The 25,055-nt window shown below is 39.4% G+C and overlaps 1 protein-coding gene across 1 annotated transcript in view; it reads right to left on the bottom strand.

Moving 5' to 3' along the window:
- plxna1a (plexin A1a) overlaps window positions 1–25,055 on the bottom strand; it is a 220,602-nt gene that overhangs the window by 12,362 nt on the left and 183,185 nt on the right. Inside the window, exons 17-26 of the mRNA XM_079589633.1 lie at window positions 23,812–23,905; window positions 21,818–22,054; window positions 20,208–20,351; window positions 18,198–18,432; window positions 13,466–13,608; window positions 10,929–11,185; window positions 9,570–9,636; window positions 5,156–5,302; window positions 3,626–3,785; window positions 1,546–1,649 (exon numbers count right to left, since the gene is read on the bottom strand). Coding sequence (XP_079445759.1) covers window positions 1,546–1,649; window positions 3,626–3,785; window positions 5,156–5,302; window positions 9,570–9,636; window positions 10,929–11,185; window positions 13,466–13,608; window positions 18,198–18,432; window positions 20,208–20,351; window positions 21,818–22,054; window positions 23,812–23,905 — 1,588 coding nt within the window. The remainder of the gene's footprint in view (window positions 1–1,545; window positions 1,650–3,625; window positions 3,786–5,155; window positions 5,303–9,569; window positions 9,637–10,928; window positions 11,186–13,465; window positions 13,609–18,197; window positions 18,433–20,207; window positions 20,352–21,817; window positions 22,055–23,811; window positions 23,906–25,055) is intronic.

Consider the following 25,055-nt stretch of genomic DNA (forward strand, 5'->3'; position numbering starts at 1 on the left):
TGAAGAGTTAAGATGCTGAAAATTCAGCTTTGCCAAAAAAAATTAAACAAAGAAGACATTTATGGTACAGTATTTTTGAACAAAAAATTAGTAGGCTTGATGGGCATTTAAAAAAAATCTTAATTATTCCATACTTTTGACTGGTATTGTATGATATTTAAATTAGGGCTGTCCGTTAAACGCGTTATTAACGGCGTTAACGCAAACCCATTTTAACGGCGTCAATTTTTTTATCGCGAGATTAACGCCTAGCAAACTTTGTAGTTTTTTTAACATGCTTTTGCAACAACTATAACGTTATTAAAACTACAACACCACACCGGATCTAGCTAGTCCAGAAACAAAACAACAGGCACGCCGCACACACTTGTTTGGGCTTGCGATCCGGCCAAAGAGTGGACGAGAAGCGCAGCGCCGAGCCGCGTCTAGGACAACTGAGCGCGTCTAGCACATCGGACGCGCACTTTCTCAGTTTATGGCCAGCAATAAAAACGCTGAATGGCGCCGCCGGTGTGTGTACACTCATAGAGAATGTGTTCGAATCTTAAATACGAGGTGCTGCGCGACGCGGCGCTTCTCGTCTGAACGTTACGTTTTGAGTGGATGAATGAGATGCCGAAGTGCCAATAAGATTCTGAATGGAAAGTTTACTTTTAAAAAGTTGCCAAATGGTTCAATTGACAAGACCAAAGTGATCTGTGTGTTTTGTCGTTGTGAACTGAGCTATCATCGCAGCACGTCTAGTCTGATCTTGATGGCCAAGCACACACACACACAGCTAATGCGTTTCTACATCAGTAACGTTACCTCATCAGTATTTCTTTCACCCTTTTATTGATGGACATTGTTACATTGTGTGAGAGATTATTTGCTCCAAGTGAGAATGTTAGTGTGAAATTGAACACAGTATATGCCAATGTTGTTTTCAAAAAAAAAAAAACATTTGCACAAAGCAAGCCGATCCACTTTTCCATGTTGATAAGAGCATTAAAATGAGAAAAAATAATGGGACAAAAAGAAATCAAGAGACATTTAAAATAGATAAAAATGTGCGATTAATCGCGAGTTAACTATGACATTAATGTGATTAATCGCGATTAAATATTTTAATCGTTTGACAGCCCTAATTTAAATATAAAATGTCAGCTTGATCATGTTTTTGTAGTTAAGACCATAAAGCAAATTTTAAATGTGTTTCCACCATATTCAACCAGTTTCCGTGACTTTTACAGTCATTTGTGATAAATGCACAAGTATTTTAAAACGAATTTTCCATTTATATGCCAGGTAACAATGCCAGAAAACGACAACAAAAATCACTACAGAAATGTCTATGACTTCTAACATTTTTATACATTTCCATAATGTTCCAGGCCTGGCGATCACAATAAAAAAAAAGAAGAAGAAAGAAATTCCAAAGGTTTCCCGTGACCATGAGAACCCTGAGGAGTGTCATGCTCAGAATACACCATCTAATTCTGCCATTCTTTGACCATGACATCTTTATTTTCCTTATTATTGCTCAGCTGTGGACAGTGACCGTACCTGATAGTGTGCTAGTGTGTTCAGGCGTTTCCAGTCATTATCAATCTTAGTAGTGACATCCTCATCCTGCAGAATGATCCTCGCCAGTCTCCCCTGGCGCCACTCTGCAACAGAAAACAAGATGAAGGTGTGTGTCAATGGAAATGGTGACATTTTATGTTTTAGAAAACAGTTCTTGCTTATTTATGAATACATTTTCCAATTGAGGACATCCCCAAATGCCTCCCAACGACAGTTTTGTCATATTTAGCTCACTTTTGGGGACAATTTTGCACTAGCTATGTGTAAACACGCACATCACTCCCACAGCAAGGACGACTGACCACTTGAGGGAAGCTTTCCTCTTTAGAAATGCTTCATTTAGAGCACATAACCTTGTGCAGACCTTGTCCGAATCTCCCTGTGCAGAGTGAAGTCACTTTTCAGAGCGGAAAAGATATGAAAACATGCACTTGCTGTTAACAGAGGCTGAGTGACAAGTCTGACTCCGGGTCGGATCTAAATGACGGATCTGATCAAGGTCATGGGAATGGCTGTTGTAAGCCTCTTACAAGCAAACCGTTCCAATAAACAACCTTCCTGTTTGTTTGTTTGTTGCAGGAGGAAGTCGCAGTTTCTTATTCCGAAACAGATTCTGAAAGACAACTGCCAAGGAGCGGAGCAAAGCAAAGCCAGAAGAGATCTGCAGCTGATAGCATCACTCAGTCTGAGCCAGATGACAATCATGTTGGGAACTGCTCTAGCTAATGGGATCTTGCTGTGGATGATATGGTTCAGTGTCTATTTCCCTGGTGCCCACAACGGTGACTTCAGCATCCATTTATATCAAGCTGCTGATAAGCTGAACATTTGTATTAGCTGACAGTACCTTCTCTGAACAGAGGCATTTGATTTACAAGAACGTTAAACAGGGCTGTTCATAATTTTGTTCAATAATTTAATTAGGTTATCAATTGTCGATTCATTCGTTTTAGCACAGAAATGTTCAGTAATCAAAATCTGTGTGTATACATACAATTTATGTACTGTTCCTCTATCAGTCTTCCTGTACCATCAATTATATGCATATTAAGTTCAATTAAATGCATACTAAAATGCTTAAATGAATTCAACTACAGTGGACTGAGCATTTGTTAAAAAAATAAATAGCAATATTTACATTAAGCTTAATAAAAAACGTATTTAATCAAATTAATGTACTATAAAATATTTGAAATTAATAATTGTAATATATATATATATATATATATATATATATATAATATTGTAATCACATATACATAAATATATAAAAATTATTATTAAAAATATGAATGAACATTATCGGTATTAAAAAGTAGGTTATGTGTATATATTGTTTGGAATCTTTCATATGCATTTTGTAGTATTAAAGTCAAAATTTTATTGATTACTTAATCAATAATTCATTTATAACTAATTGAATAATTTACATACCTATCATGCAATATTTCATATACATGTCCATCTTGAATCATAAAAGCTCTGCCAACCACTCATCCAAACAGCAAATCTCTCTATTTTCACATTGCATTTAAGCCTGGGTTATCGTCTTTTTAATCCTGGTAAGGCCACTCATTACCTCGGTTTATGCAACGTTTCATTCTTGTAATTTCGAAACAGGGTTAGCGCCACTTTTAACCCTGGGTTATGGGACCCTCCCCACCTGCAGCGGCAAAGGTACACGCTATACAGTGTGAAATGATGCGGTGCAGCGAATTATTTAGCTACAGACAACTAATCATAAACTGCCTTAGTGTTGACCTCATTAAATATTCATGTGCTTTGTACAGCCACAGAAACGTTCACTTGTACATGTACACATTTTCAGAGATGGACAGGCAGTTATTAAAACCAATCAATCTTATTGACCTCATAAATATGCAAATAAGAACATTAACCCAGGGCTTCCAAATGTAGAGTATAAACCTAACTGCCCAGGATTAATTGCAAACCAGGGCAACGAGTTGAATAGTGTGAAACAAGTTAAGCCAAGATTTGTCTATTCAGGGTTTAGAATGACCTAATGACTCTTTCTCAAGAGTTTCTCAAGAGTTCTTACCCAGGTCCATGTCTCCAGCTTTGGGTCTCTGTGAGTAGGGGCTTCCTTTATACACAGCGTCCAGGAGCTTCTCTTTCACCTGGGTGATTGTGTCGCAGTTCAGGCATTTCACCGTCACCTCCGGGCCGTTCTCGCTCTCTGGGTTCACGCAATGAAGTGTCTAAAAAGAGACAAGATAAATCAGGCTGAGCGATTTACCATTAGCTTCTAGTTTGAGCAGTTAAAACACTCAATACTGTAAAAACAAGTTAAAAACATCATGGCTCTGTTCTAAAATCAAGTGAACTGCCTAGACAGGCCACCGTCTTCTAGAAAATCTCATAAGTGACTGATTTGAAATGCTCTACATTTGGAACTTAATTTAATAAGCAAAAATATTTGTAAAAAATAGCATTTTTTATTTTTTATTTTTTAGCTGGCTACGTTTCGGAAAAGCTTTCATGTCAGGAGGTTTTCACTGCAAATTGACTTTGTTAAATCAGCAGAAGGAACGGTCAGCAAAAAGTAGGATGCTAAAGTGAATACACTTTAGGGCTTTTCACACTGCGCTTAACCCTGGGTTATCATTGCACCTGGGTAAAGGAACATTGCACACTCGTAATTTAGAATCAGGGTTAACAACACTATTGCAGTCATTTCCATGTTTAAGGGGGAAAAACGTCAAACGGTGATCGCGTTAATTGGCGTGAAGAAGAGACCGTTTAAGGCTATGTGTACACGTGGACGGCTATTTTCATAAGCTGACATTTCACCCCTCTCCGATTTCAAAAATAACATTGTGCACACCTGTCAGTTTTCAGAACAGTGTTCGTTTACACAAACCCGTGTATATGCCAAGAGCATGCCAAACCTGTAGACGGCAGTGTAACGAGAAACTAAAGCCCACGTTAGCCAATCAGAATCCTGAAAATATTCACATACTGTGATGTTGGTTTTTCTCAGTTTACATGCAAACTTGCAAACAAAGTTTTCCAAAATCTACACTTTGGCCAGAGTTTTTAGAAATAATCGTTTTCAGAGGCGAATTCTCTGTTTGCGTGTAAACGAAGGGCACAAACAAAGGGAAATTACTCTTACATTTATAGCTTGTAAAAGGCATGTAATCTATGTAAACCGGTTGCATGTTGCGTTCGTCCAATCAGTGACACTGACACCACAAATATGCAAATAAGGATGTTATCCCAGGGTTTAGGAATGTACAGTGTGAAAAGTCAGCTCATGAATACCATAATGAATGTACCCTGGGTAAAGTTTGAGCAGTGAGATGCATGAAGCAAAAAAAACGGGTTTAGTTAGACCCAGGGTTAATTATTTAATGTGTGAAAAGCCCTTTTGATTAAAGATGACTTTTTCCCCTAAAACAATATTCATGAGTTGTGCACAACAGGAGTAGTGACATTTATCAAGAATACAAATAAGGTCAATTTTGATTTCATCTTGATTGGAGAGACATAAAAACACATCCTCAGTCCTTCAGATGAGTGAGCTAATGTTGTGCACTGTATACTGAGTGTGTGTGCCTGCACTGACCAGCGTCTTATAGTCAATCTGTTGTCGGATGAGTTTGTCCTCGCTGAGGGAGTATCGGGCCTCTCCGGTGATGGCGTCTATAGGGCCTTTTTCCATCTGCTGTTTAATAGCACAGTACAGCATGAAGAGAGGCTCGCCTGCACACTCCTGTAGAGAAAGAGAGTCAGAAACAACAGTGTGTTAGGACTCCACAATGTCATGAATACATGCCCTGTGAATTTCTTCACCTCATAAAAAGTGAAAGATGATGCAATCGATAGCCCTTTTTTCCCTTTCATAGTAACACGCGGACATAAAATGCATTTCAGGATTTGTATATTGAGCAAAACTTGATTACTGATAAACTGTCACTTCAGATGTGAAAAACAAGCGGCTATAATGGCACACCGCTTTCAAATAATCACAAGGACTTGCCAATCAATACAACCATTAGCCTCTCACACCCTCAAAAAAGCCCCTCTCGAAAAAGACAAACAGTTTAAACGTAGGGAATAGAGAGAGCGATAGATGGAGGTTAACGATTGGGAGGAAGCACTTAAACCCCTTTGTGAAATGAACGGATAGGTGTGGAGAGAGAGGCGGCAGGGATGTGGAATGATAGGCTGATTTCTACATTAGCATTAATATTTTTCACTGGCTAACAAACAACGTGTGAGTTTCTTAATTATTCATATTTATGTTTCTGTTTGAATCAGGCATCCGTTAGCAGTTAGCTAGCCTTATGTAGCCTGACCTATGGTCTATATAGTGACATATTCTGGACAATTTTGTTGATCTAAAGCAACCAACCAGCAGGATTGTTATTGTTAACTAAAAACTAAACAAAGCTTAAATAAAATACAATATAAATATTAGATGAAAAACTTAAAACTTAAAAAACCCCACAGAATATTAAAATTGTTCCTTTGGCAACTAACTAACTCAATACGTTTAAGTTGAAGTACTAACACTAAAAAACTATTTTAAAAAAACGTATTCATTGTATATTCAGATTACACGTAGCATACATTGTGTGAATCGCACATTACCACAGAAAATCTGAAACTACAATTAATAAACCTGCTAACCACAAGTTCTTGAGGCAGCTACAAGAAATCTGAAGCTACATTCTGGGAAATGATCAATTCACAATCCTATTCATTGCAGCTTCACAGTTTACAATGGTGTGACTGTGAATAAACTTGCTGATCACTATAGTTTCTGCCTCAGAAACTAGAGATTAGCCAGTTTATTCATTGTAGCTTCAGATTACACATAGCACAGACTGTCTGAATTACTCATTACCACACAAAATACAGTGAATAAACTAGCTTCCGAGGCAGAAGCTACAAAAGTTCTGAATCTACAAGCTACAATGAGGCTTCAATCTTGTGGAATGAGAATAAGCTCACTAATCCATAGTTTCTTCCTCAGAAACTAGTGATTAGCCAGTTTATTCATCATAGCTTCAGATTACACATAGCACACATTGTGTGAATTATACATTACGCGACACAAAATCTGAAGCAACAATGAATAAACGTGTCAATCGCTAGTTTCTGAGGCAGAAGCTAGTGAATCTGAAGCTACAATGAACTTTAATGAGTTTCTGAGACAGAAACTAGCAATTAGCAATCTTTTCCATTGTAGCTTCATTCATTGTAGCTTCTGCCTCAGAATAGAAACTAGCGATTAGCGAGTTTATTCATCGCAGCTTCAGATTAAACATAAAACACATTGTGTGAATTATACATAACGGCACAAAATCTGAATCTACAATGAATAAACCCGTCAAACGCTAGTTTCTGAGGCAGAAGCTACAATCAAGCTGAAGCTACAATGATCTGTAATGAGTTTCTGAGACGGAAACTAGCAATTAGCAATCTTTTCCATTGTAGCTTCAGATTACACAGAACACATTGTGCGATGTACACATTACCACACAAAATCTGAAGCTACCATGAATGCACTTGCTAATCGTTTCTGAGGCAGAATCTGCAAAGGTTCTGAAGCTACAATCGAAACTACAATGAATTGGAAAGAGTTTCTGAGACAGAAATGAAGTAAATTAAGTCAAAATCTGCTATAATTTACAAAGATTGGTCAAATTTTAATGCAGGAGACACGCAAGTCATGATTTACGGAGAGCAGTCACATGCGAGACGCATCAGGCTTATATCCCTCCTCAACCGACCCCCCGACCGCAGTGATTATGATGGGCACGGTGAAACGAGGAAACCCGCCGTCTTCCTCCGCCTCACGCATACCCACACGAAACAGTTACTCTGGTTTCCTCCACCACTTCATCCTGTTTTACTCCACCCACCATATGCTGTTAACGTCTCGTTAGCATCTGCGCTAATTAAGCCGACAGCTGCTAACGAGAGGGAGCGTGAATACATCACTCTTAGAGACCCCCACTGCAGCGCACGCGGCCGAGAGACCAGACCTCATCCCACGCTCTAGCTTCATTAAAGAAAGAGACGGAAAGAGAGCGAGAGAGAGAGAGAGAGAGCAGACCACATAGACAGACCTCACCCACCCATAGGGCTAATGAACAGTAGCAGGGAAATATCCTGTTGAAATACAGAGCTAGCAGATCAATTATTCCACACCACAGCCTTGAGCAGACCTCGTTCAAAAGCACCACCGTGGCCAGAATGTTGATAAAAAAAACCTGCACTTTGTGAGAGAGATTTCTGGGAAGGTTTGACTTGTGTCAGTTTGCTTCAACTGTGCTTTCTGAGCACAGTGTCATCATATGTGATATTACAAGCTGTGTGTTGGTGACAACAGCTTGTCAGTTCCACTAACTCACGCCACAATCCCATCCGTCTAAAACAGCGCCGCTTTTCCTAATGCTAATTAGCGATCACAAACTGTCTGCTTCTGAACTTTTGTCAGTCAGCAGAGGAGCCAAACGAGGCCTGTAAACAGACAGAGCTTGAAACGGACGTCAAATGAGCAAATTGGAATTGGCTGATTTGGTCTAAAAGGAACATATTAGGCAAAATATTCATGCTGCTCTTTTCCAGCATGTGAATGAAGACTGACACTGTCAAAGTCCAATGATAAATGGAGAAAAAACAACAACAAAAAACACCATAAACATTTATTTTTGCTTTGACTGCTTTGTGTGAGACTATTTCTATACAACATAATGTGTGTTTCTAGATGTTGTTATATATAAGCACAACCATACATCTAAATGCATAGTGTGTGTGCATTTTAATATTTAAAATGTGTGGTCACTCATCTGATATCAGTCTATTAGTAGTAGTACTGTAAATAAATTTACCATTTCCATCTTTTGGATGAACTTTTCCTTTACAAACACCTACATTCTATGTTGTCAAATAATGCAAAAGCACGTTCAATTTGTGTCAACTTTAAATGAATTTCTATGATGTGCAAGTATTCTAGACACCGGTTTCCTGTTGATTAAAATTCTTCCAGTGCATGCTGAGCCCTGCATGATTGAACTAATAAAACTAGAGAGCTGCTAATGTGAGAGTGCGAGAGAGAGAGAGACAGACAGGGGAGGATGCGACATCCTGCAGCTCAATCACGCTCTGTGAGTGGCGTCATGGAGTGAAGCAGGAAGGGAGGAGGGGGGGTGGAGAGAGTACAGGAGTATATAAAAGGAGAGGGAGCTAAAAGCTGATGGGGACTCAGATGCAGAGGTGCCGCTAGGGACAGCCTTTGACCTGCCCGACCCCTGACAGACAGCTTCTGTTTCGTAATTTGTCTAATCATGTTGAAACTACTGGTGGGGAGGTTCTCTGGTCGCCCTATTCTTGTAGTGTGAATTCATTTTTGTGTTTTTGTATGTGTGTTTGGGTGCATTTTTGTTTTATCAGGAGTGAGTAGAACAGACTTTATACAAAAGTGACAAAACTAGAGTGATTCGTTAGACTGATTCAAACAAATCAAACAGATTCAAAATTTCTCTTTGATTCTGTAGAAGAACTGGCTCATAAGTTCAAGTTGAATGAATCAGACTTATGAATCAAACTATGAAACCTCACAAATATAAGGTGTAAAATATAAGTTGGCACTGCAGATTCAGTAGTGAATAAAACACTGGTGCATGTACTGTAAACTACTATTCAAAAGTTTGGGGTCGGTAAGATCTTAATATTGTGAAATATATTTTGGAATATATTCAGAAATGTCATTTATTCCTGTGATGGTCTTCAGTGTCACATGATCCTTCAGAAATCAGTCTAATATGTTGATTTGGTGCACAAGAAACACTCCTTATAATTATGTTGAAAACAGTTGTGGTGCTTAATATTTTTGAGAAACTGATTGTATTTTTCAGGATTCTCAGCTGAATACAAGTATTTATTTTATTTCTTTAAAAAAAAAATATATATATATAATATAACGACCCCAAATTTTTAATGATATCCTACATACTGTACCCACTTACTTTTAAGAACTTGTACAGAAGAAAAGTGAACCAGTTCGTAAGCATCTTCTCAGCAACAGACTCGGTCCTAAAAGCAGAGAGGAAAAAAAGGGAAATATGAATTCCATTCATACAGTAAAAATGCAATCCGAAAGTAAATAAAAGCCTTAAAAAAACAAAAAAAAACACTAATGTGGTACTTGTGGGAAAAAAAACTACACTTTTTTTCCAAAACAAACCACCAATCTTCATTAAGACCAGACAATTACAGTAATTGGGCGACGTCTTCCATTAATGGCCAACCTGTCGCTAGCCGAAGACCCCCCCAAAAGCTTCCCCAGAACAGAAGTAATTAAAGCATGCCGTAATTAATGGACTTCAATTCTCCTAATTCGTCTGTAGCTGGCAAACGAGAGCGACTGCTAGTGCGGGCTGCAAACTGCGGCTCCTTCCTCCCTCAGGCCCACCAGGAGCCTTTTCTGCTGTTCAATAATGCATTCACATAGACTTACCAACTCCCAGTACTTCCTTACATAAGGGCCTATTATTAAATTATATGCTCGTTAATAAAACGGTGAAGGGGAGATAAGGTGAATGGAGCGGGACAACAGGTATTTCATGAGGGGCAAGTGTACTGAATAGCTCATTAGCGTACTTCGATAAGTGCGCTAGATCAGGGTTGACGTTCGGGTGAGATGGAGAGTATTGACTTACATGAACTTTTGTGCGTCAGGAAGAAATTTTGAGGTGGCTTTTCCAGGCTGGGAATTCATTTTGTAGCCTTTTAAGTCTACATAAAATGATAGTCAAGGTTTCTTGCACAAAAATCGTGATTTAGATTAGCAGTACTATATTCTACCCTCTCTATGACCCTTGGTGCGCACAAAATCGCATACGATCTGAGTAGGTACCACATTTGAATTTGAATTAACTTCATGTCGTCAAGCGGGACATGAATGTCTTTAACATCAACCCTGACCGATAGCATCACCTTGCGGAAGACCGGGCAGCTTGGCGGTCTGCGCTGACAGAGGGCACGACTCTGTCCTGCTACGCTTACACCAGCTTTTGCACAGAAAGACACCATTCAGATTGCGCTCGCATACTAGACAGCAGGAAAGAATTCGTTTTTTTGCTACTGGTAAGTGGACACATAAAAAAGTAGACATTTAACAGCTTATTTTTTCATATTTCTTAAGTCTGTATGACCAAAAATGACGGAGTATTTTAAGTCTATTTTGCTGCTATGTAAAAAAAAACAGCAAAACGCGCCGGCGCGTTTGCCGTCCCCAGAGGGTTAAGAATTTTAAAACTAAACAACGTCTATTTTGATTGGCCAACTCTTTATATCAGAGTGTGTGTGTGTGTGTTCTCTCCCACCTCCTGAGCAGCAGTTTAGGGTGGTTCTTGCTCTCCAGGTTCTTGTCGATGAGGTCAGAGAGCAGCTGTTTGAGGACTCCTGTAGCGTACTCCATCTCTCCCTGTAGAGCTGTCATGATGAGTGATGCCACGTTGCCACGGTCACGCATGGAGAAGGAGCGCTGAGCTTCGAGCGTGCGGATAAATGTCAGAAGGAAGTGCTTCTTGGTGAGGAGTTGACCAAATAGAGTCAAGGCCTTCTCGACATTAGCCTGCACCTGTGGGGGAAAACACGCAGAGCAACTCATTATGAAGTGTAGAGCTAATTATGACATACGTTGTGTTTTGTTGAACAGACAATTACATTCAATCAACTGCATTACAAAATGATAAATTAAATGATTGGTGGTGGTTGAGGAGATTCCCCCTTCTATGTAAAGCGCTTTGAGTGCTGAGAAAAGTGCTATATAAATTTAATGAATTATTATTATTATTAATATTCATTTAACATGATGCGTTCAAATACTCTAAATTATTTCACAACTTTGATAAATATAAAGTTTAAAAGAAAAGCATTTGAAACCCAAATCTGTTGTAACATTATAAATGTCTTCAGTGTCACTTCTGATCAACTTAATGGGACATTGTTGAATACAAATATTAAGTAAATCTCACTGATCCCACATTTTTGAATGGTAACTCATACCTAAAATAGTTCATGCCTAAATTGTTGTCCTGAACTGATTAATTTTATATCACTAATTATTAATTTATCCAATTTTATGATTGACACAAATTTGTTCTTGTGTTTTATGCCTGAGAATCCCAATACAACAACTTAACAAATGCCATGAATTTGGAGGCGGGGCTATCTTTTTAACTGGCCAATAGCAGAGGTGAACAACATTAAATTAAAAGTTTCAGTGCATTAAACTTGTGCGATGTGACATTTAAAAATTAAATATTAATAAGGAAATAAACAGATTTGATTTTATTGCATAGTTAGTTTATTGTATACCGCAAGTGGGACTTTTACAAATATTTTGTATTATAATATTCAGTGATCGGTTATGCACTGTAAAACCAGAGGAATTTTTAAAGAAAGTAAAATTAGGTCAATTTCGATTTCACATTGCTTTTAATGTTTTTGATTGACACTTTCTGCCTTTCTGAAGCACAAAGTCAAAGTCCTTCAGTGTTCAAGCACAAGTCCACATGAGGGACGTGCCGCTTTCTGATTGACATCAAAGGGAATCCAAGATGCTAGCAGCTCAAAAACACAACAGAAGGAAATGCAGAGTGAGGAAGGACAGAGAGAGAAAGAGTACAGCAGGAAGCAGACGTGACCTCTGTGTCCAGGAGCGAAGAGTGGCGGTGTGTCCTTCCATGATCCGCAGGGCAGCACCTGTCACTTTTCATCTGCCTCACCTTTTCATACATCTTACCTGTGCAATGTCTTGAAGCTGCATGTTTATACTAACATAATACGAGTAACACATCTTACATGTGTCCTAACAAGCCAACCTGTGCGCATATTCATCTAATGAGTAGCCCCGCCCACAGTGAAATCTCATTGGTGCAAAATTCTGCTTCACAAACCTCTATGTAAAACTGTAATTATCTCACACGGTTGCTGGGAACTTTTCACAGCTGTTTAGGACAAAGAGCTACAATCCAAAGAAATTACGAAAAAAACAAAAACCAACAAATAAAATGTCAGTGCGAGGATGCCGGAATCAGACTTCAAAGCGAACCGACGTCTGTTATTGTCCCCTTCAGCACTTTATGTTCCATGTAACCTGACAAAGGCCTTTTTTTTTCCCCAGCAACACAGACTAATAAAGTGCCTCAATTCTTCTCTGCTGAGCCGAATGAAATTTGCAGCCTCTCGGGGAGGCCGATTGTACTGTAGGTTGCTTTGGGGCGAGAAGCTACACAGAGCAATAAGGGTCTGAGCCGTGCGCATAGGCACTTGATTACGCCGGGGACTTGGGGGCAAATACAGTGAAAACAAACCCCAGATGAAATAATAAACATGCGATCCCTCCGCAAGCCAACAGCATGACCGGCCGTGCGCAGGCCGAAGGACGTAGCATGTTGGAGTAATGGAGTATTTAATTGCGCTGACCGGTGCGTTTTGAGGTTTTACGATTGCTCGTTCAGTGGCGTTGTTTTCTTTAGCTCGTGCTATTACGTGTCAGTCATTAGCGTCTGGCTCTATAGTACAAGAGGTCGCAATCTGTAACATATTGAACTCTTTCAACTCCAACTTGTAGGTTCAAACTGTATTTTTTCACTCTCTCTGGTGAGTCACTGACCCCATTTATCAGAAGCCATTGATGTCAAAAAATATTGGTAACCGAATTTACAATATAGTGTGACCTTTCAAGAGTGTTGATCAGGCGTCAATGCCGTTTTCATAGTTTATACTATCTCAGCTATACGTGAGGGCCTGATGTTGCTTTTTCTAGTATTAGTAGTGCTTTGATGATTTTTGATTGCATTGTTAGTTCTGCTCTATAGGGGTACCGTGGTGATGGCGATGTACTGACCCGTACCTCCATCTCCTTGAGCACCGGGTGGTCCTCTATGCCTGGGAACAGCACTCTCATGGCGTAGATTCGATAGTCCAGGAACGGGATACCTGCCCCATCCAGCTCTTGGGTCAGCTCGTGGATGTCGGTTTGGAGTTCGGCAAATGCTGCGAGGAGAAAAGAAAACCTAGTAAGTAGAGTTTCAACACTATCTGACTTATAAAGTTATTAAAAAAAATTAAATAAAAATTATATATATATATCTTCTGCACACCAAGGCTGCATTTATTTGATTAAAAATACAATATATATATATATATATATATATATATATTGTTAAATATTGTTAAATATTTTGACAATTTAAAATAACTGTTTTCAATTTTAATGTATTTTAAAATCAAATTTATTCCTGTGATCAAAGCTGAAAAAAAAATGAAAAAAAATGTGATGAATAAAAAGTTCAAAAGAACAGCATTTATTTGAAATAGAATATCTTGTAACATTATACATGTATTTAATCAATGTAACTTCGTCCTTGATGAATAAAAGTATTGATTTCTTTTATTTACCCCCCCTCCCCCTCCCAAAATAAAACAATTCTTACTGACCCCAAACTTTTGAACGGTAGTGTTTTTTTTTATAAATAAGGTAATCAGTCACATCAATATAATATACAACCAGCTGCTACTGTGGTCTATAAGTAACTCAACCCTCAACATATTTCCAGAGTAGTTTTGCAGGCAGAGAATGATATATAATATATATATTTGTAAATCAGGGTACATAATAATACATCTCATAATATAAGTTTGTTTTGCTTTAAGCCTCACCTGAGTATGATTAAAAATAAACTTTAACTAAAGTGGTGGAAAATTATGGAAAAATGTGGTCACTGGGAGCCTCGTGAAATAATAAGTACTTCTTGGGTAAACAGAAGTAATGCTAAGTCTGTCGATCTGTTTGTTTACTCAGTTTATGACTAATTTGGTTTTGCTATTCGAAAAGAGCGGGAGGGAAGAGATGTAAGACACAAAGTTCACGGGAAAAGAAAGTCAATTAATTGCATGAGTGGGTAATTAATAAAGGAGCGGAGCTTTTCATGCATAATTTCCTCCAGCTGTTGTTCCTCCTCGTTGTCCGCTGGGATACGAATACTGAAGCAAGAAGCTCCTTCTCTAAGTGAGGGTTTTTTCATCTTAAAAATACTACACAAATATTATTCAAGATGAACTGTCCGACGGGATTTTCAGTCTCCTGATGAAAAAAAAAAAAACAGAAGACAAAGTGACAGGCCTAAAGAGCTTTTAATTCAATGGTTCTTTTCTCTTCAAAAGTGCACTTGAAAGGCCTAACAAAGATTTCCAACATGAGAGATGGCCTTGTAATTCAATTTCGCTTCATTATTTGGCGAGGCGCGTGTCGGATTGTAAAGCACGAGGGGGCATTACAGACAGCTTCAATGCGATTTTTGAAAGGCTTCCTGTTGTAGTGGTCAAAACATTACACCACTCAGGAAGAAGCAGCGCTGGGCAAGGTCAGCCAGCAAAACATTTCCTTTAGTGCAGAAGCTGTTTGTCAAAACACGTTTGAAAAGTTTCGTACACTGCTGATAATGCGTTTCTTTCTGCAATCGTTCCTTTAGTTGTGAAAGCACTCAAAGCGAAACAATTCCAATTACTGTGATGTCCACACATGCTTGCACTAACATTTCTGGGCTAATGTAAAGCAGAGAGGCGAAGCTGATATCCCCACTGAGCGTTCCCGGTATCTAAACCGGCGCTGGATAGCTGGCTAATTAGCCATTAGCCGTATCCTTTGTTTGTTTGTACCACTGCGCTCTCTGATGGGCTGCATCATGGCTCAGTAAGTCTTTGCACACGGTAAATCGCATGTCTCTGGATGGCTCTCGCCAGTCCACACCCCATGACTGTGCATGTGCAGCGCCATCATGACTGCATCCACCCTTCCGTATGCTATACAGACAAACTACAGGGGGAAGTTGCTCAGAGGGTTGGGAACGCCGGTTTCAAGCATTTAGTGGACGTTGACGCTTTTGGTAGCCTGGCAAGCCAGACCTATATCAAGATGTTAGGTCTGGCAACTCACCATTGGGATGGCTCAATCCGAGGGGCAGGATAAACTATTGTCTTTCAAATTCTCTCTGCACGCAATAGGATAGCGCTACAACCAACCAGAGTAACGAAGAAGGTGACGTAGAGCGGCAAAGATCCGGTCCGGCAAAACTCCGAACACATTTTCCTTTTTTAAGAATGACTTAAGTGCCGTTCTTTGTTCTATTCTCAAAGAAAAGCTTAACTAACTCCAAGTCCTCCAGAGTCACGGCCAAAGCCGATTCGAAAGACCACTGTTCGCCAGCAGCAGCAGCAGCCATTCTTTGTTTTCAAGTAGCAGGGATTCGTCGCAACTCTGTCGTCATTATGTTAAGCCCGCCCGCCGCCTCTATACACGATGTGATTGGCCTGACTAGAGTTTTTTCAGCTCGCAAGCCAACTGAGAGTTGCTAGACTACCCTGGCTGCAAAATACATTTTGCTGCCGCTAGGGTGCGTTTAGATTTCTAGATTTAAAACAGGCATTCTTTTATCATTTTTATTTTTTTTCTTGTAATATTGTATATGATGAATTGATTGAGGAATACTAAGAAGATTGATGTCTACTGTAACTTAAACAAATATACGAGGAGGGGGGTAGTAAATGACGTCCCAGGTCACTAAAGACCCGAGGTATGCATTTGTGTTAAATTATTTTCTTGTCATTTTGTTGTAAAATATGGAGTCTTGACAGGTTTTGTGAGATTCACCCCTTTGCAGCCCATTTTCTGTATCCTGGTCCTACAAGACTCTCGTACATTTCATTTGTACAGAGAGTCTGGCCTCTCTCCAAGTCAAGTGTTAACTTCCTTGTAGGCGGGTACTCTGTTGAAGTTTAAAACTATTGGATCTGCCCAGAGCCACTCTGGATCTGCCATAACCAATCCCTAACGTTTGGTCATGACGAAACTTCAACTCAAACTAGCGCACGACCTCAGCGTCATCGTTCTCAGCCACTCCCTCTGTTCGCTGATTGGACCGGTAAAAAATTGACCCAAGAATACACCGCAAACCCAGACGACGTACTGAAGGAAAATGAAAATTGAGCGGAAGTACGTAGGAGGGCGGAGCCAGGCTAGCATTTTCTGGCCCTGTTGACCTCATTGGGTTCGACAACCCACTGGTTTGAGAGCTTCGTGTCATTACGAAGCAAATCCATTCCCAGCCCAAAACGAGAAATAACCAAGCTGAGGTCATACATATTTTGCAGAGGTTGTAAATAATGTCAGCGCATATGATCCAAATAAAATATTGATGCACAGATTGAATGGCATTGCGATAACAAACCGTTCAGGTTGTCCACTAATGAAGGCGGCCGGCCAATCAGTGAGAATCAGGTCTAAAGAACGTGACAGCTAATCAATGTCTACCGGTTCCTTCACCCATTTGGCAAGCAGCAAATTTCTTTCATCATTCTCCCTCTGCCATTCAGACATCTCCCCCTTTGCGGTGAAAAAGACTGTTTGTTAGCTAGCTAGCCACGCCACGCTTTTTCATCCTCCTGACAGGGTTGTGACCAGGAGGGTCGACAGTCCTAAGATAATGGCCAATTAGACCTAGTGCATCTCTACGAGACCAGGTAGAGTGTGGCATTGGGAACCTTTACGGCATACGGAAACTGCATTTCAAACTGGGTGGAAGACGGAATCCCATAACAGCGCAAGCCCACTAACGCCAACCTGTTACCAAGACATGTTAACAACCATAATGGTGTCACCATGGCGACAAGAGAACGGAAAGATGTTAACGTGGAGCTTGATCGTAGGACCCGCAGGTTTCACTTCAACTGCAATTTAAATCACATATGAAAATCACATTCTCTGATGTGGACGTTTATCACAGCGAGTGTCATTTACATAAAACACCATTCTTAAATGTATTAGTAGGAACAGACAGGGTGTAAAAGCTTATACAAAAGTATTAATTTGTTAGGGTCGACTAGTGTTGTTATATTAGCAGATGACTAGGCTAGTCAATGTATACTTTATGTAAATTAATAAATGTAATTGACGTTTGATTCATTTCAGAAAGTTTTTAACAAACATATTTTATTGAAATTATAATTTTTTATGTTTTTGAAATAAGTCTCTTATGCTCACAGAGGCTGCATTTATTTTATTAAAAATACTACAACAAAAGCAATATTGTGAAATATTTTTTTTTATATATTTTAATATATTTTAAAATGTAATATATTCCTGTGATGCAAAGCAGATTTTTTTGCATAATTACTCTAGTCTTAAGTGTCACATGATTCTTCAGAAATCATTCTAATATTTTGATTTGCTGCTCAAGAAACGTTTATTATTATTATCAATGTTGAAAACATAAAAATCTTACTGATCATGTGTGTATATATATACACATGCACACACACACAAATATGAAATTGTGCATGTATAATTGTATATATATTTAGCTCATTTAACATGTTAATTTAGTGCAAATATTTAAAAAAGCAATTAACCTGTGTCTGACCCGTATGTAAATTCTGCAATAACATAATTCATTTAATTAAGCGATTTAATTGATTGACAGCATTTCTCCTGTATAAAGGGCAGCATGCAGCTGCAGTAGGATGCAGTTTATGAACCATCTTTGCAGGCCCTAAATGATATATGACTTACTAATAATTAATCTCACCTTCTTTGCACTCGAGAGCGACTCTAGACTCCAGGTTGTCCATTTGTAGCTGGAGTCGCTTGAGTGTGCGGTCAGCGTCGCGGGACTTGCGCTTGTATGCGATGAGCACGGCGATGATGACCAGCAGCAGGAGTCCTCCACCTCCTCCGATCCCGATGATGGCAGGCAGGGTGAGAAGGCTGTCGGAGTAGATCTGCAGCGTGCCGGGGGAATATTCAAACCCTCCGGCCCGGATCTGTAACAGAGGCACGGAAGACCAGACTCACTGAGGCGCGGAAAGCAAATCTTGTGTAGCGGCCTGCTTTCTGCAATTAGCATTCATCATGTTGTTGGGGCAATTCATTTGTGAGAATCAACTTTTTGCATCAAGAATGCAACAACAGCAGCTTCACACAAGTCCCAAATTAAAACTTTATGAGCCAATCACATTTATGAGACAAGCTCGGAGATTGAAAACCCATTTAGTTCAAAACGCCCAATTATTACTGGATCATTTCAAGCTTGAATTTCGAAAATAGAAAATTTTACAAGGAACCTTGTGATTGTTTACACAGCTCTGTCTTGGCAAAAATCAATTCACATATTGTCAATGTGTGTCTTTTTTTTTTACCGTAAAAGTGTTTTTACACCAGGGTTAAATGTTTAAAACCATTGATTTTCAGAAACTTTCAAAGGAGAAATTATGTGATATTAGTCTTGTGTGTGTGTGTATACATGTGATCAAGAATGTATGTATGGGTGAGACATATATATTTCAGATATATATATATATATCTGAAATGCCATCTGAAGATGCCATCTGAAATTTTCTTCTACAATTTGAATTTTTATTAAGCTCGTATATTTAAGTTCAGTAATTTCACTTTAATTACAATTAATAGGTCATTTTCATTGCCATTAAAGTGAAATAACTAAACATAAACATACAAGCGTGATAAAATGTATCATTCTAGAAGAAAGTTTCAGATGCCACTTTTGCATCGGAAGTCTTCATATATATATATACACACACACACACACACACACACACACACACACACACACACACACACACACACACACACACACACACACACACACAATACGTAAATTCTGTAATAACTTAATATCACATAACTCCTTTGAACCTCTCCTCAACAAAGCACACAATTCATCAAGAGGTATCATTCATGTCTGTAGCACAAACAAATGATTAAATTCATTCTGTTGGGTTAGGGGTGTTGAAATGAAGTGAAGCGCAAACAGCGCATAATATAAATCTGTGGAATTGAACTACAAGAGAACTCCACGGCAGACATTACGTGAGTGTGTGTAATGCACCGCAGGCATTGTGTGCTGTCTGCAAAACTGCAGGGACCCCTGGGAAGGCATGGGGTCAAAGATCCCAGCCATGCAAAATTTCCTAGAGAGACTCTCTAACAGGGGTCACAGCAGTCAACGCACAGCTGTGTGACCAGCACACTCACATGATCACATGTATACACACACACACAAGACTAATTCTCACGTAGAGGCCAAAAGATACAGAAATCACACACTGAGGGCTGCCAGACGTGATCCAATGCACCAAGGGCGGCCCATAAGTAGGTCAATGTACATGGGACAAGAGCACAGCTGTGTCTGCCTCTCCCTGGCCTGGCTTCACGTCGCCTCTTAGTGCCGCACGAGGATTGCAACACAAAGAGACGCGTCTATTTTTGAACCAGCATTTTTCAAAGAGCATTTGTAAAAACATATATTTCATACAATTTCTTTCAATCCAATGTGACATTTGAGGCAAAAATAATACGAATGCAGAAAACAGGCGTAAATATTTTTCTTCTCGAAGCATTCCGCTTTCAGAGCCATCACAACGAATGACATGCCGCGAGAAGATAAAGAGTGTCCTTTCAAGACGTTTTCCTTCGGCGGGGCATTCGGGTTGGTGTTAAGTTCATTTCTGACTGCCAGTTGTCATTTCCGATCTTTTGACGTTTGGTCAGAGTGAACTTGAGGATCTTGAGTACATACCGTCACTTTGTGCTGGCCGGTGAGGTTGGGCCATTCGCACAGCAACTGGGTCTCAGAGAGCGTCAGGACGCACGGCGTCTCCCCGATAAACACGGTGTAGTTCAGTCTGGAGTTACCAGGAGCGACAGGAATCAAATTACGACCCTGCAATGATGAATAAAAAAATATTATAATCCGATATGAAAAAAAATTATAATAATACAACTAACATTCATTGCTTTTTTGACATGATTCTCATCAGGGCTTTGTCATGTATCATTTGACCTTCACATTAAAAGCATCAACTGCGCAAATACAGTATAACTAATTTCCATTAAAAAAACTATAACTGCCAATTTTCTTTGTAAAAGGAAAATATTTTGTATATATTATATATGCAGAAATTTAAGTTTACCATTTTATATTATATACAAATCTAATAAAAAATATTAATCAATAAAAATATCAATAAAATATAAATAGCGCACACATGCACACAAACACTATAACAAAATATCCATTTAAATAATTAAAGCAATATAAACAAAATACTTCACATAAAAATAATACATTTACAAACAAATTAAATAAAAATGCTATATTCATAAAATTAAATTGATATTTTGTATGTGTTGGCAATAATATGAAATATGCAAAAATGTCTATAGAATGTTCATTGACATTAAGCTGAAAATATCCTTTAAAGCACCAGAATGGGTCTTCAAGATAATAATAAATAAATAAATTTAGCATCACACAACCTTGGACACGTAAAGGTCATGTAGATATTGATTTAAAAAAAGCAAAGAAAACCCCAGAGGCTTGAACAGATATGAACATATCCTGTGACTGATCTCCTCAATGGAGATAAAGAGTAAGGCAATAAAGGACGGAAATCTCTGCAGCCACATGGACAGACGGGACAGGACAGGAAAGAGAAATGTTGACAGCAAAGCACCCGCCCACCCCCCCACCCCCCATCCTCAGGGTTCAGTGATGCCATGGCACGATGCTCTTTAATGCAAATTCCGCTCCCTCTCCCCTTCTCATCTCATCCGCGCCGCCAACCCCAGATCAAATTAGATGAGAAATTAATTGCGTGGAGAATGTGATGCATCTCCAGAATATCCCTGATTATTTCACCAAATTGCATTTCGTATTTTCCTTCGCTTTGCTAATGCACCGGGTTGTTTTCTCTCCCCCCAATAAGCCAGACGGGGGATCGGGCATTAAGTAAAAAGGTTTCGTTAATAAATTTCCATTTAACAAAGAAATATCACCCGACATGCTTCGACTCTCACCTCAGTTGGTTTAAAGAAAAGAGCTTTCATTACAGGAGAAACCAGCTGGTATCTGTGATCAGCATTTTGAAGTTTATAAAGTATGAAGGGATGAAGGAAGTTGTAAGTATGGACCAGACAGATCAATAAAAACGATACGAGAGAATCAGATATCAGGTTTTTTCCCTGAGTTATTAGCCATTTTACAGTGTACTCGTATTTATTGGTACAGTAGAGACAGGACATGAAAATGTGTGCAGAAGAAGGGGGAACATGATCAGTAAATGACTCAAACTGGCCACAAAAATCTCACATCAATACCCACAAATCCATCGGCATGTTGACTTGTACCTTCAGGATGAGGGGAGATGTTGGTTTGAGCTCCAGAATGCCTGTGGGACTGAGGGGTTCAAAGACGGGGTCCGGGTAGTAGCTAAAGCTCTCGTTGACGACCACAAGAGCGTGGACGTTGTCCATGTAGAAGCCGATCTCATCTGGTCCGCTGCCAGTCTCTGCAAAGCCTCTCTCTGAATCAGCCACCGACGGGGCCAGACAGACCATAACCGAGTTGTTGAAAACAGTGCAGTTCTGAGTAGAATAGGAAAACAGAGAGACAAAACTTCATAAAACATGCAACATTTCGAAACAACTTTTATTATCAGGACTGTCCAAAAAAATATGTGGGGGAAAAGAAAACGGACAGAGCCTCTAAAGTGTGCAGTGGGTTTAGTGGGGGGTCATTGAGAATGAATGGGGGAAAGTCATGTGGGAGGAGGCAAAGCCTCCATCACGCTATGATTGGATGTGATTGGTTACAATTGGTTTGCGCGATAGATCCCGCCTCGTTTTCGTGCATGTTCCGCGTTCGCGAATTAGTCTGAATCATGGACTGTAAAAAAAAGATGGACGACGCTCCTTCGCTCTCTTCCATTGGTGAGAACTGAAGCCGCCACTGTCCCGATATGGCGCTGACATCTTGGGACTTGAGTCTGCGCAGTAGCGATCTCGGGTCCAGACCTGCGCAGTAGTGAGCAAGAAATAAAGCCGCGTAATCAACACCCCGTCCTCACTCTCGCAGAATGCTCTCTCCCTGCACTTTTCAAGTGGCCTATGTCTGCTCCGTTCCTCCGTTCTGCTCCAATTTTGATGTCTGTTGATTGCAGTACGACAAGAGGCTTGTTAAAATAAAGTAAATACAATCTCCTCAGTCCTCCGAAGATCCCGAAAAAAAGTATGTTGGTGCTTCAGTGACTACTTCGCTCAGAGAACCTGTCAATCACAGCTGTCAATCATGACGTTGCACCACCGTTTTAATAGCGTCACGTAACTAACTAAAAAGAAACTTATTTTAAAAACAGACACTTGGACTTACATCAACGTGATAAAAACGTCAGAAAATGACAGAAACCACCTTCGGAAAAAAGATATTTGAAGTGTAATGTAATTGTTTAGTTGGTTTCACGTCCTGTTGAATAACATGGGGAGGCGGGGTTTATGACCTATACTAGGACCAGTCACCGGGGGGGGGGGGCGATCAAAATGCTTTGGCTTCACTTTTTAGGACTTGTGCGGCACGCTTGGTGAATGAACAAAATGATGGTGTTAATGGGAAGGCTAATTAAAAAGTAAGTAAACAGCCCGGTACAGTACATGTAACATATGTATAAAGGACACTGTAAAATAAAGTGTTACCCAATATGCTTGGTGAAATTAAAGGTACACCTCCGTGTCTGTGACCAGTGTTTACCGACTGATGAAAATAAGTTGACAGCTGGTACATCAGTTCATGAAAATAAGTTGACAGCTGGTACATCAGTTCAGAAATTAAATGTATTGTTTAAATAGTTACTGCCTTTAGTTATTATTTTGGAATACATGTAAAATGCTTAAAACACTAACTTGATGAGATTTATTATTGGTTTTAATAAATAGAACATTACATTGTTAATATAAAAATACAAAATAGAATTGTATTTTTTATGTAATTTAAAGTAATATTTAACCAGGAAAATGTGACACGACTTTAAGTGTAATTGGGACATGAATGTACATTTGAGTTTATATATATATGTGTGTGTAGAAAATGAAACTGAGTGACAGAAAGATATTTCTGTGACCTTTCCCAAGATAAAAATGGTGGTTAGGATTGTGTGCCTCTTTTATGGAGTCCTTTAAGCAAGAGCAGGAGAACATGTGGGAGCTTTTGTGAGATGAACATTTAGATGGTTTTCTTAGAGCGAAGGAGAAAGCTGACTGAAAAATGCAGGAATACAAGTGAAAATATATGGCTAGTGGTGTGGAAGGAAGAAATGTCAGGGAAGAAGAAGAGAAAACAGGATACTTACATGGAAGGACTCGGCAGAGCCGTACTTGGCGCGGATCTTGGGTTCTTTAATGGTGGCCAGGTTGGTGCCGCTGATCGTCAGCAGAGTCCCACCGCTGGGAAGAGAAACAGGAAGTCATCATCGAAACATGATGGGTACAGATCTCACACAATAACCCAATCATACAGTCTAGCTCAACACTTGGCCTTGAAAATCTGAAGAAATATCAGTCTATCAAGCTTTTCATCCCAAAGGGAGGTAAAACAGAGCAGAGGTAATATATCCCATAATCACTTTTGGCGATGAGACACAAAAAGGATTTTCGTGAAGAGCCGGGAGTTTAAAGACATTCCACCTCTACATATTCGGCACCCGTTTCATAAGTCATAAAAGAGGCTGAGATTAGGTGATGCGGTTATCCAGAGCCCATCAATTCAAAACTAGCGTTTTATAGCTTTTAGTCAGTGACTGTTAGCTTCGAGGCTAACTATATGCTAGTGCACTTCTGTACTCACTTAAAGTCTTTCATTTCTGTAAGACCAAACATACTAAAGTATTTTTAAATGAGAGATTTTATTTAGGTGAAAAATCAACCTTTAGACTGTCCCTCCCATAAATGTACATCCCCTGTACTTGCTATGGCAAGTAGCAAATTGACAATGCTCACTTTATTTCTTTTCTCAACCATCAATTGGACACAAACAAATACCTTCATTGTGAAAGTGGTATTTTAAATGCAATTTTGCCAGCCTGTGATGTAAACTAGATGCTACTGGCTATTGAGAAAAAGAAAGCTCTTGAACCTCATCCTGCCCCAACTTCTTGTTTCAAAAGGAAATGTGTCAACCCTGCAGCTCAGTTCGTCTTACCAGGTGTTTGGAGACCAGTTCGTCCACAGCACACTATATGTGTTGAGCTCTTTTAGTCTCTCTCCTTAGTCCATAGTCTGTCGAACTAAGTGAAAATCCCTCTTAACTCAGGTACAAGCTTCAGAGAACAAGAAAAAGGACACTCTGCCTACAAATAGATTCTCTACCTACCACTGAGAAGATATCCCATTCCAGTCACAATGCTTGCCGGTATGCAACTGTACACTTGATGTATTGCAGGCGTGCAGTCCTGTTCTCTTTATTACCATGACTGCAACCAACCTCAATACTCGAGAGGACAATAGTATCTATCTATCTATCTATCTATCTATCTATCTATCTATCTATCTATCTATCTATCTATCTATCTATCTATCTATCTATCTATCTATCTAA

Source organism: Phoxinus phoxinus, assembly GCF_949152265.1.
Source record: "Phoxinus phoxinus genome assembly, chromosome: 18".
NCBI lineage: Eukaryota > Metazoa > Chordata > Actinopteri > Cypriniformes > Leuciscidae > Phoxinus > Phoxinus phoxinus.